This window comes from Palaemon carinicauda, chromosome 15 (genome assembly GCF_036898095.1).
Source record: "Palaemon carinicauda isolate YSFRI2023 chromosome 15, ASM3689809v2, whole genome shotgun sequence".
NCBI lineage: Eukaryota > Metazoa > Arthropoda > Malacostraca > Decapoda > Palaemonidae > Palaemon > Palaemon carinicauda.
Genome location: NC_090739.1, coordinates 29,521,685 through 29,535,508, shown reverse-complemented (window position 1 = coordinate 29,535,508; position 13,824 = coordinate 29,521,685). Strand labels below are relative to the sequence as shown.

General features: G+C 41.5%; 2 protein-coding genes across 4 annotated transcripts in view; one reads left to right on the top strand and one right to left on the bottom strand.

The window, feature by feature from the left end:
• Window positions 1–13,824, top strand: part of LOC137654537 (transmembrane protein 181) — a 198,601-nt gene that overhangs the window by 65,936 nt on the left and 118,841 nt on the right. For all 3 annotated transcript variants that reach the window (XM_068388251.1, XM_068388252.1, XM_068388253.1), the window contains exon 5: window positions 6,416–6,569. In XM_068388251.1, coding sequence (XP_068244352.1) covers window positions 6,416–6,569 — 154 coding nt within the window. The remainder of the gene's footprint in view (window positions 1–6,415; window positions 6,570–13,824) is intronic.
• Window positions 6,676–12,214, bottom strand: LOC137654793 (tigger transposable element-derived protein 1). The gene is given in 3 exon segments (XM_068388747.1): window positions 6,676–6,711; window positions 11,271–12,158; window positions 12,161–12,214. Coding segments are annotated over 3 exon segments (978 nt in total).

The window sequence follows — 13,824 nt, the reverse complement described above, 5'->3', positions numbered from 1 at the left end:
CTCGGGATCCAGTGCATCTAAGCTTCTATGCGAAGAGATCCGCACAGAAAGCTGGCCCTCAGGGCCAAAGTCCTGACCATGGTGCAGAAGGGCGCTTACCAAGAGGTTGTGGACGGTTCCCCAGGCTTCTACAGTCTAATTTTTTTGGTGAAAAAGGCGACTGGAGGCTTGACACCAGTCATCGATCTCTCTCCTCTAAACAAGTTTGTGCAACAGATTCAGTATAGAACGGAGACAGCAGACACGGTCATTCAACCATTCATCCAGGGGACTTCATGTGTACATTGGATCTAAAGGACGCATACTTCCAGATCCCAATCCATCCGTCTTCAAGGAAGTATCTAAGGTTCATACACGAGGAAAAGGTGTATCAATTCAAGGATCTATGCTTCGGTCTCGCGACAGCTCCTCAGGTATTTACCAGAGTGTTTGCCACAGGAACGGCATTCGTCTCCTCAGATATCTGGACGACTGGCTAATCCTGGCAGGCTCAGAGACAACCCTTCTTCGTCACCGAGACATGCATCTCGAGTTTTGTAACGACCTGGGGATCCTGATAAATCTCGAGAAGTCATTACTGCAACATTCTCAAAGGTTGGTCTACCTCGGTATGATAATAGACACCGTCCAACAGAGTCTTCCCATCAGACGAAAGAGTACACAGACTGAGAGTAGTGGCTGCCCCCTTCCTCAGAAAAATAATTCCTTCTGGCTTCTCGTTGGTTGAGTCTACTAGATCATCTAACCTCTCTTCTCCGTCTGGTTCCAAACGCCCGCCTGACGATAAGATTCCTGCAATGGCAGCTAAAGTCCGTGTGGAACCAACACTCAGATCCACTGGACACTCGAGTTCCTGTACCTCAGTATCAGGTGACGGACTTGAATTGGTGGATGACAGACGAAAAACTTCGACGGGGCCAGAATCTTTTCGTTCCTTCTCCAGATTTGATGCTCTTCACAGATGCATCAAAAGAAAGGCAGGGGGGGTCTCACTTGCTGCACCACACAATCTCCGGCCTTTGGTAGAGTCAGAAAGGTACCAGCACATAAATCTTCTAGAGATGAGAGCAGCATACCTAGCTCTCCATCAGTTCCAACAGTTGCTGGCAGGTTACTGTGTGGTGTTGATGAGCGACAACACCACAGTAGTGGCTTACATAAACAAACAGGGCTGTACCTTTTCGCAGCCTCTATGCCATCTTGCATTTAAGATCCTCAGATGGTCAGAAGAACATTCGGTGTCCCTATCAGCTCGCTTCATTCCGGACGAGAGGAATATGCTCGTGGACAATATTAGCAGAGCGACTAAAATAGTAGGCTCCAAATGGTGTTTGAATCGTCAGATAGCGAACAAAGTCCCGACTTTGTGGGGTTCCCCAACTGTAGACATGTTCACAACATCTCTGAACAGCAAGCTTCTGCTGTACTGCTCTCCAGTTCCGGACCCTCAGGCTCTATGACAAGATGCATTTCAACAACAGTGGGACAACATCAACGTGTACGACTGTCCCCCCGTTTTGTCTGGTGAGGAGACTGCTCAGCAAGACCAGAGCATCCAAAGATCTAATGATGACCCTTGTAGCTCCACTATGGCATCACGCAGAGTGGTTTCCGGACCTGCTGCAACTTCTAATAGATATACCGCGAGAGCTTCCTCCACGACCAGATCTAATCAAAATACCACACGTGAAAATTTTTCACAGAACCGTGTAGTTGCTTCGACTTCACGCCTGGAGACTATCCAGCATCTCCTCTCTCAGAAAGGCTTTTCACGACAAGTTGCGGAAAGAATTTCCGCCTACTTGTGTGTAAGTCCTCAGCCTCAGTCTCCCAGTCTAAATGGAGAGACTTCTGTGCTTGGTGTCGTGGAAGGAATATCTCTCCGCTCGATGCCACTATTCCATTAATAGTGGAGTTCCTTGTATACCTTCGGGAGGGAAAGCTTCTTTCTGTTTTGGCGGTAAAAGACTGTCGCTCGGCTTTAAGCCTCGCCTTTCAGCTAGGAGTTGACATTTCCTCTTCTTTGGAACTTTAACTCATATGGAGTCATAAGATCACTTGCCCTCAGTCGGAGATTAGGCTTCCACCTTGGAATGTGGTTCGCGTCTTGAGATCCTTAAAAGGACTTCCCTATGAACCATTACACCATGCAACTGACCGACACCTCACTTTGAAGACTGCGTTCCTGCTCGCTTTAGCCTCGGCAAAGAGAATCGGTGAACTTCATGGCCTCCCATATGACATCGCCCTTTCAAGGGGATGGGGGGAAGTGACACTCGGATTCGTCCCTGAGTAATTGCTAAAACTCAAAACCCGGGGGTACTGGACCATAGATTCGGGTCCTTTGAGATTGCGAGTCTCGGTTCTGTAACCAGTGACCCAGATCAGTTGTTACTATGCCCAGTGAGGAGTTTGAGATACTATCTTAAACGCACTGCAACAATACAGCACCGACTAACACCTCTGTTTGTTAGCTCAGGGAGAATAAAGAGGAGGATCACTGAAAATACTGTCTCCTCCTGGATTCACCAGGTGATTGAAAGAGCCTTGGCTCCTGATCCCCCTCCGATTTGCTGACCTAGAGCCCATGAAGTCAGGGGAATTAGTACATCCTTGGCATTTAAACACAACTTTTCTGTGTTGCAAGTACTACAAGTGGGCATGTGGTAGAGGCAAACTACTTTCACAGCCCATTATTTAAAAGATGTGATCCACAGGAGACTCAAAACATTCACTAGCGGTCCTGTGGTGGCTGCTCAACAAGTGGTTTAAGAATACCTCAGGCCCCTTGATGGACAAGTAGCAGTTGGTTGAAGGCATTGGTTACCCGTGTTAAGACTGGGATGAATGAGAGTATGTCCGGCTTTCCTTTCTTTATCTTCCTCTCCTTTTGGGTACAGCACCACGGGTCCCTCTGTAAGCTGGCTTCAACCTCTGTAGGTAATTATCACTTCCCTTGTGTAGCCTATTATAAGTCTTAAGTTTATATACTATCCATATCCCCATTGCTTTCTGCAAGGTAAGCAATGGGAAACGTCTTTGTTTTTCCTATATATAAACTCAGAATGTGTTTATACAAGACAACAAACTCGCATTACACTGAATTGCACAGGCCGCTATTATACTATCTTTGTATAATTTAGTGAGGTGTTAAAGTTTTCCCTAGACCACAGTCATATATTTTACTAGGTAAAACCAGGTCAATGTCCATGCCAGACTTATTTCCACCCACTTAAGAGTGAGTCATCCAAATAAATAACGGAAGGTTTGTTAGTATGGGAACAAATGACAAATTCGGAGATAATTTGTATTTTTCCCTAACTAATACAAGCCGGGAGTTATTTATATAAATTATCCCACCATCACCTGTCCCCCAGAAGTTCTGCCTGCAATCAAAAGTGACGTACCTCAAAGCTGTGAGAGTATATATAGAGGTGGCTGGGTACCCCCAGCCTACCCACTCAAGTTATTAGGCAGGGTTGCCACCTTGCACTTTAACTCTAATGACTACCTTCCAGCTTCGCCAAAAGATAATCCACATAAATAACTCCAGGTTTGTATTAGTTAAGGAAAAATACAAATTATCTCCAAATTTGTCATATTTCATTTACCCATATGAATTTTACTTTTTTATACCATTTTATGCAACTTAAGATGTTAAATAGGTCCTGAGTATCACATATTTAGTAATTGTCCTCACCAGTCAAGCCTTGTCTAATTTATTATAGTGGTATTAAATTTTTGAGAGTTTTGTGCTTTCAGCTTTTAAAGAATGAGTTATAGTGGTCATAGTAAAATGAAAATGTTTACTGTACACCTGTTCTTAGCACCATCTTATCAAAAGGCAAAAGGGCTGTAATACTGAATAGTGAAAAATTATTGTATTTTTAACCCTTTGAGTGCTATTTGACTTATTCTACGTCCAGATATTTCTACCCCAGTCTGCTCCATTGGATGTATTTTATGTGCAGTACTTTTCCATTTTTTGCCTTTCATTATTATGCATATATTTTTTTTACCAAAGATGTGGGCTGGTATTACATATTAATGGAAAGAAAGTTTATTTAGCCTTGCATTAGTGAAATTTGTCAATTTCTATATCATGTAGTTTTTGTGCATAGGAACTTACTCCCTCCTAAGGGTAAGTTTTCTACCTATTAAAGGGTGAAGGTTTGTATTCATGTAAGAACAGATCACAAATTTTGAATTTTTTTTCATAACAATACAAACGTGAGGCCTTTAACTAACTTCCTGCCTCCACCACCCTGCAATTCCTAGGCAAAGGTCAAAGTGGCTACTCACTGACCGGCAGGGGTATCAAGATTTCTTCTACCTGCCATTAACTGCTGAAACCACATTATGAAGTTTAACAGCCGAGTTTCCTGCTTCACTGTAATCATACTCCTATTAACGAACTCTGGTTTATATTGTTGGAAAAAAATACAAATTATTTTCAGAATTTGCGATGTCTTTTAGCTTTAGCTTTAGCCAAAAGATTCAGTGGGTTACAGGTTAACTATTTTTGTGGGATTCAACCGTGGGGATGAATTGATTTCACTGTTACCAAGCTTCAAAACTAAAAATAGAGTGAAGATTTTTCTTGGTACTTACCTCATTCGCTCTCCAATGGAGTTTTGAGAAGTACACTTAGAGCATTGAAATTGTACTTAAAGAATTCCAAACAAATGAAAGGGTTGATAAAGGATATGTTTTGGAGTGTGCATAAACCCACAAGACTACCTAAAATGCTAAATCCTTCATTTTGAAGTATCTTATTGTGGATACTCATAATCAGTTGGATGAAACTTCTTTACCATATTTGAAAGTGAAATTTCATGGTACTGTATTAGAGCAATAGCTACTACTTTGAGCCTTACCAAAAAATTATAGTTCTACAAAGTTTTAAATGTACTTACTCCACTACCTTTGTGTGTCTGTTTGCTACTCATTATTTGATTGAGTCAAGTTTAATTTTGATGAGTGGTGGCCCCTTAGCTTATTAATGGCAGCAGGTGAAATATTAAAGTAGTTAAATACCTGTTGACTTTTAGATTTAATGGCTAGATATAAAGGACTGATCAATTTAGACCATTATTTCATAAATTAATGTTTAAAGTTAGGTTCAAATTTAATTTGAGAGTTGTAGGAGTCTGCTTAGGTTATCACTACCAATCACTATCTTTATTCAGACAAGAATTGTATGCTGGTTACTCTTACCATTAATAGGTTGGTACCAAATTTGTGTAAACGCGAAGTTTACTTTGGAAACATTTGGAAATATAAAGTTTATATGTTGAACCTAGTTTATCTTGCCTGAGTACCAGTTTCTCCTTCCAGGCAATGTGGTATTCAGTGCATGAATTCTGGGTAGTTTCTTTGAAATAAATATAACTTTTAAACTAAAATTATTTCAATAATTGCAAGGGAATCATGCAACTCCTCACCTGTCTTCCCTCTGCCAGTGCCTCTTATTTTTATGTATAATTCCTAATATTTTTGAAGGAATGAAGATTCACAATGATGGCAGGTGGGGAGAATGCTGTTCACTTGGTCATTAATTTCACCAACACCTCTTTCCTGTTGGAATAAAAGGGTTTTACATACATAATGACAAGAAATACTCCTTTATTTTTCATTTTGGCAGAAGTTTAGTATCCTTTAAATGTATGGTACTGTATATGCATCCTAGGCAAGTATTGAAATAATCTTAGCTTAAAAATAAATTTTTAAAATCAGAAAGCATGCCACATTCAAGTATAATAATGTAATTTGACCATGCCTTTGAATTACTGCATTGTTTGACCCATTGATATTTGATGAAAAGCCCACATGACTTAATGGCTTAAATATAGAATGGAGGTCAAAACAAACCAAAACATATATTATGTGAATATCCAATTTCCAACCAAAAAATATTGTCATGATTTGGAAACAAGTCAATCATGGAAATGGTCAGACTCATCATTTATTGTCTATCCCATTACATTATTGAAAACAAACCCTGCAATTTTTTTTTTATAAAGAGCTTGCTAATGCTTCCCTTTTCATCACTTCAAGCTACTTGAACGCTGCATGGTCCAGAGTACTGTTAATTAAATTATAGGACAGATTGAAGGTCTTCCTCTTTTGGCATTAAAAGATAGGATATATCCAGGGTGAGAAATAGAAATAGATACCTTTAATTTTTTTTTTCATTCTGAGTTTATCTCTTCATAGCGAGTCCTTAGCCTGAATTTAGCCAGCTTCCACAAAGTTCTATTTATATTTTAGAACGTGTGGAATGTCCAAGTTTACTTGTAGTATCAATAATTATTTTTATTTTATAGGCTATACAATATTTGTAAATATATATAATTTTGTTGCTATCTTGCTCATTTTATACTTCAATCTAGGGTACCACATTCTTTTTCCACAGAACCCGCACTTTAGAATGTGACCAGACGGAGTGTGGTGAGGTGACTGTTATGCACTTAGGTTATCTTCGGTTTACTCATTATATTATCACTGTAAATTTCTATGGCCTTGGTGATATTCAGCAGTGGTATAACGTCAAAGATGTTATCTTTTATGTAAGTTTTTATCTTTTAGTATTGCATGATTTTAGCTCCAGTATCACAAGATTTTATTTTTTTCCAATAATTTAGATGTATAAACCAAGAGGATGCTAACCTTTTCTTATGGTTTGTTATTGGTCTTGAATACATTTGAAAACTGTAGTTTAGAAAATTTACGTAGACATAGATTATGATATAGTGTAAAAATTATGTGTTGTGTATGCAAGATAATTTAAATTATGAAGAAGTATTTATTGTTGATGTGGTGTTGTACAAGTAAGTTAGAATTCTACCCAGTTCAAAATCTTTAGCACAGGTGTGTTAACATATATTACAATGAAGCTTCCCCATGATTTAAATGCTTATGCTATAAGAGTGATTTACAACAATGAAATTGGAAAGCAAATTATTTCTGGATTTTAAGTAGTCTGCAGGCCTAGCTCTCCCTCTCATCACCAGGAGAAGTGTATATATATATATATATATATATGCATATACATATATATATATATATGCATATACACATATATATATATATATATATATATTTTCAATATTAATCTTACCCGATGATCATGTAGCTGCAACTCTGTTGCTCGACAAAAAAAACCTACGGTCGGGATACGCCAGCGATCGCTATACAGGTGGGGGTGTACAACAGCGCCATCTGTCGAGTAGGTACTCAGGTACTTCTTGTCAACAAGAACCAATTTTTCCTCTGTCGTGCCAATGGCAGGACCTACTAAATACGCCGTCCCTAACTGGATTTGTTTTCACAACGATGTGTCCTTGATAGAGGATTTTTTACGGAGAAGAACCTCCTAGCCAACAACCTTCCTACCGGTTGGTTGTACGCCCTGTTGACGCTGAGGTATCATACTCACGTCCGCCAGTTGAGGTGGTTCCTCCACCGGTGCGACCCAGTGTGGGTTGCCAGTCGCACGTTGACGTTAAGCGACTCTCGGAGGTGGTTGTGGACGGTCAGTGTGTCACTAGGAAGACGTTCAACAACCAGCAGAGGTGACTTGTTGTGACGCAGTGCGGCAACCTCAGCAACCCGGTAGGGGGTTGACTGCACAACCCAGACAGTCTAGACGGTTTCGGGTTGACACTGTTCTTCCTCGCGTCCCCATGGTTGACAGTTCACAGACTGTGCAGCAGTACCATGATCTTGTGTCCGGCTCCGTCACGCATCCACCAGGGCGACCGGATTCAGCGAGTCAGACGTTGCCCACTCCGTTGCCGTTTCCTCATCAGTTTCGGATGAGGAACCCTCTGATGAGGACATTGCTGAACAAGACGATCAACCCCCCAGCCCTGTTTTCCATCCAGAAGATGCTGAAGAAGGAACACTGCCCTGTCAGGCTGTGGATGAGTCTGGTTAGGACACTGTCATCCGTGGTTCAATTTGTGTCACTTGGAAGACTATACCTCCGTCCTCTTCTGTATCATCTAGCTTTTCACTGGAAAAGGACAAGACGCTAGAAGCGGTCTCGATCCCGGTTTCCGGAAAGCTAAAGTCTGGTCTGACTTGGTGAAAGGACTTTATCAACCTTTGAAAGGGTCTTCCCCTGACTGTTCAGACTCCCAACCACGTTCTCTTCTCGGACGCATCGGACGTAGGCTGGGGTGCAACATTAGGCGGTAGGGAATGCTCGGGATTATGGAACTCGAGTCAAAGGACAATGCATTTCAACTGCAAGAAGCTACTGGCAGTACATCTGACCTGGGAAAGCTTCAGGTCTCTCCTTCAAGGCAAAGTGGTGGAGGTGAACACAGACAACACCCTGCTTTGTCGTACATCTCCAAGCAAGGAGGGACCTACTCTGTGATATGGTACGAGTTCGCAAGAGACCTCCTCTCCTGTTCAACAGGTCTAGACTTTTCACTAGTAACGAGGTTCATCCAAGGCAACTTGAATGTCATAGCAGATTGTCTCTGTAGGAAGGGACTAATAATTCCAACATATTGGACCCTCCACAAGGATGTATGCAAGAGACTTTGGGCCACCTGGGGCCAGCCAACCATAGATCTCTTCGCAACCTCGATGACCAAGAGGCTCCCAATACTTTGCTCACCTTTCCCGGACCCAGCAGTAGTTCATATAGATGCCTTTCTTCTAGATTGGTCACATCTAGATCTATATGCATTCCCTCCGTTCTAGATTGCCAACAAGGTACTGCAGAAGTTCGCCTCTCAAGAAGGGACAAAGTTGACGCTAGTTGCTTCCCTCTGGCCCGCGAGAGAATAACTCACCGAGGTACTTCGATGGCTAGTAGACGTTCCCAGAACTCTTCCCCTAAGGGTGGACCTGCTACGTCTGCCACGCGTAAAGAAGGTACTCCAAGGCCTCCACGCTCTTCGTCTGACTGCCTTCAGACTATCGAAAGACTCTCGAGAACTAGAGGTTTTTCGAAGGAGGCAACCAGAGCGATTGCTAGAGCAAGGAGAACATCCACCCTTAGAGTCTACCAATCGAAGTGGGAAATCTTCCGAAACTGGTGCAAGTCAGTATCCGTATCCTCGACCAGTACCTCTGTAACTCAAATAGCTGACTTCCTCTTATTTCTGAGGAAAGAACGATCTCTTTCAGCTCCCACTATCAAGGGTTACAGAAGCATGTTGGCATCAGTCTTCCGTCACAGAGGCTTAGATCCTTCCAGCAATAAAGATCTACAGGACCTCCTTAAGTCTTTTGAGACCACGAAGGAGCGTCGTTTGGTTACACCTGGTTGGAATTTAGACGTGGTTCTAAGATTCCTTATGTCAGACAGGTTCGAACCACTTCAATCAGCCTCCCTGAAAGATCTCACCTTTAAGACTCTTTTCCTGATATGCTTAACCACAGCTAAAAGAGTCAGCGAGATTCATGCCTTCAGCAGGAACATCGGATTCTCATCCGAAACGGCTACATGTTCTACAACTTGGTTTTCTAGCCAAACACGAGCTGCCTTCTCGGCCTTGACCAATATCGTTCGATATTCCAAACTTATCGTATGGTTGGAAATGAACTAGAAAGAGTATTATGTCCTGTAAGAGCTCTTAAGTTCTATTTTAAAAACCTTTAAGAGGCCCGTCTGAAGCTTTATGGTGTTCAGTTAAGAATCCATCTTTGCCTATGTCAGAGAATTCTTTACCCTACTTTATCAGACTGTTAATACGAGAAGCTCATTCCCTTCTGAATGAGGAAAACCAAGCTTGGCTGAAGGTAAGGACACACGAAGTTAGAGCTGTCACAACTTCCGTGGCCTTTGAACAAAATAGATCTCTGCAAAGTATATTCGACGCAACCTATTGGAAAAGCAAATCAGTGTTCGCGTCTTTTATCTTAAGAATGTCCAGTCTCTTTACGAGAACTGCTACACTCTGGGACCATTCGTAGCAACGAGTGCAGTAGTGGTGGTGGCTCCACCACTACAATTCCCTAATTCCAGAACCCTTTTTAATCTTTCTCTTGAAATATTTTTGGGTTGTCCGGAAGGCTAAGAAGCCTTTCGCATCCTACTTGATTTGGCGGGGGGTCAAAATCATTTCTTGAGAAGCGCCTAGATTAGAGGTTTTGATGAGGACCTTTAGTATGGGTTGCAACCCTTCATACTTCAGCTCCTAGGAGTTGCTCAGCATCCTATGAGGATCGCGAGGCTCAGTAAGGAAGACGTACTTAAAAAGGCAGAGTAATTGTTCAAGTCGTCTTCCTTACCAGGTACTTATTTATTTTATGTTTATTATTTTGAATAACTGCTAAAATGAAATACGGGATACTTAGCTTCTTATGTTAACATGTATGCTGGTCTCCACCCACCCCCCTGGGTGTGAATCAGCTACATGATCATCGGGTAAGATTAATATTGAAAAATGTTATTTTCCTTAGTAAAATAAATTTTTGAATATACTTACCTGATGATCATGAATTTAAGGACCCTCCCTTCCTCCCCATAGAGACCCAGTGGACCGAGGAGAAAATTGGTTCTTGTTGACAAGAAGTACCTGAGTACCTACTCGACAGATGGCGCTGTTGTACACCCCCACCTGTATAGCGATCGCTGGCGTATCCCGACCGTAGGTTTTTCTGTCGAGCAACAGAGTTGCAGCTACATGATCATCGGGTAAGTATATTCAAAAATTTATTTTACTAAGGAAAATAACATTTTATATATGTACATATACATATACAGTATATATATATATATATATATATACACACACACACACACACACATATACAGGGGGTCCTCGGGTTACGACGTTGATCCGTTCTTAAGACGCGGTGTAACCCGAATTTGTGTAAGTCGGAACACCATAAATAGATTACTCTATACGTACTGTACTGTACTGTACTGTAAAGTATTACACTATAATAAAATGTATCAAATGACATAAAAGCAGTATAAGGAAAAGAGAAAACAATTCCATACCACATGAATTAAAGTAAATATTAATAGAAAAAAAGAGAACAATTCCTTACTTATGGTAAGGAATCCTATGGTTGGCTTGCACACTGGAAGGGATGTTGCAAGGGATGGGGAGACAGGTTTATTGTGGAGAGGAAGCTGCAGAAGATGCTGGAGATACTGGGGAAAGTGAGTCAGGATTCTCTGGAAGTGAAACAGAAGATGCTGGAGAAGCTGGGTCAGGTGAGTCTGGAGGTGAGGCAGAACCTACAGAAGGTGGTGGAGAAGCTGGGGCAGGTGAGTCTGGAGGTGAGGCAGAACCTACAGAAGGTGGTGGAGAAGCTGGGGCGGGTGAGTCTGGAGGTGAGGCAGAACCTACAGAAGGTGGTGGAGAAGCTGGGGCAGGTGAGTCTGGAGGTGAGGCAGAACCTACAGGAGGTGGTGGAGAAGTTGGAGAAGCAATAGAGGCAGCTGAGGTTGATGGTGGAGGCTCTGTAGCAATAAAGGCTGCCAAGGTAGATGGTAGAGGCTCTGTAGCATTAGAGGCAGCTGAAGTAGAGGGTAGAGGCTCTGTTGCTGGCAAATCTGGAGTATTAGAGGCAGCTGATGTAGAGAGTGCAGGTGTCTCTACTTTCTTAAAATACCGCTCCAGGTTAGACTGGACAGACAGGATCCTCTTCTCATTCAAGATCTCCTTGTAACACTGCAGTAAGTCTATGATGCCTTTGGAAACCCTAGTGAACCTGTCCATGTTAGGATCCTGAGCCTTGAAAGTTGCCAATGCTTGCTGTATCTAAGCAAAACCTTTTGACAAGCCCTGCCTTGTGAAAGCCTTAGGATTTGGGGTGGGGGTTTCTTCTTCTTCTTCCTCTATGATCTGCTTCTCCAGTTGTATCAAGTCCCTAGCAGATAACTCCTCTCCATGAGATTCCAGCAGTTCTGTAACATAATCAACCTCCATATCCAGATCGATTTCCTTACTCAGGGCAACAATGTTCTTGATAACATGGTCATCTGTGTCCTCAAACCCATGAAAATCATTCACAAATTGAGGACATAGTTTCCTCCAAACACCATTCATCTATGTCATCTTAACCTCCTCCCAGGAATCAGCAATGTTCTTAACGGCATCAAAGATGTTGTAGGACTTCCAAAAGTCCTTGAGAGTCAAGTCCTTCTTCGTTTCAGTTACCTGTAATGCCATAGCACCATAGCAATTGTCCTTCGGAGGTAGTAGGCCTTAAATGAAGCAATCACTCCTTGGTCCATTGGCTGTAAAAGTACCGTGGTATTAGGTGGGAGGTAAACTACCTTGACATTAGGGTGAAAGTCTCCCAGCTGGGCAGGGTGTCCAGGGGCATTGTCCAGCACTAGCAACACCTTAAAGGGGATACCCTTTTGGGTGCAATACCGCTCCACACTTGGCACAAAGTGGTTGATAAGCCTGTCCTCAAATACTGCAAGTGTCAACCATGCCTTCTTTTTTGCCTTCCAAATGACTGTGAGTTGATTTTTCCAAATGCCCTTGAGTGCCCTTAGATTTTCAGCGTGATACACCAGCAAGGGCTTCAGTTTGAAGTCGCCAGCAGCATTTCCCCCAAGAAGCAAAGTTAGCCTCTCCTTGCTGGCTTTATGACCGGGTGCTGACTTCTCCTCCTTTGCTATGTACGTGCGTTAGGCATACGCTTCCAAAATAAACCTGTCTCATCCACATTGAACACTTGATAAGCAGAATAACTCCCCCTCCCTAATTATCTCAGCCAACGCTTTAGGAAATTCACTTGCTGCTTTCTCATCCCCACTAGCAGCTTCACCTTGCACTTTAAGATTATGGTAATTGGCCCAAGCCTTAAATCGCATAAACCAACCCCTGCTAGCCGAAAGCTCTTCACTTTCACATCCTTCCCCCCTTTTCTTTTTTCAACGCTTGAAACAACCTTTTAGCCTTTTCCTGAATCACCATTAGGCTCACTGGAATATGCAGTTGATTTTGATCTTCAAACCAAAGCATTAATAATCTTTCCATTTCAATAATTAAACCACTACGCTGTATTATCACTGTTGATTTCATAGGAGCATATCTTTTCACATGTTCAACGATGCGCTCTTTGTCCTTAAGAATTGTAGCCACGGTCGAACGACTTAAGGCCAAGCAATTGGCCAATGTTCGTTGGCATTTCACCGTTTTTAGACCGTTTAATAATATCTAATTTCACTTCCATGGTAATGGCCTTTCTTTTCTTAGACACACTACCATGAGAATAATCTGCCTTACGCTTAAGAGCCATAACGAAAGGCAAAAAGTTAAAAAAAACACGAGAGAACAGGCAAACACAACCAAAATGGCGTAGAACTGGAACTGAGAGATGCCGTCTTCCTCGCCCGCAACCACCACAAAGCATATTCATCCGCTAAGCGCTAGAAACTAGTTCGCAATTGTTTACGTTATTTACGACGCTAACGTCGTAAGACGGAACGTGCTTAATATTATTCTTTATATTTTTATGGGGGCACGTTCGTAACCACGAAACAGCGTAAGTTGGGACTTCTGTAACCCGAGGACCCCTCGTGTATATTTATATATATATATATATATATATATATATTTATATATTTATATAAATATATATATATTTATATAAATATATATATATTTATATATTTATATAAATATATATATATAATTATATATAATATATATATATATGTATATATATATATATATTCTTTTTAATATCACTCAGAAATATTATACATTAGGAAGCTGCCCGAAGGAACTTCCATCAGGACGACATGGCTGGAGCCTAAAAATAAATAAAATAAATATATATATATATGTATATATATATATATATATATATACATATATATATATATAT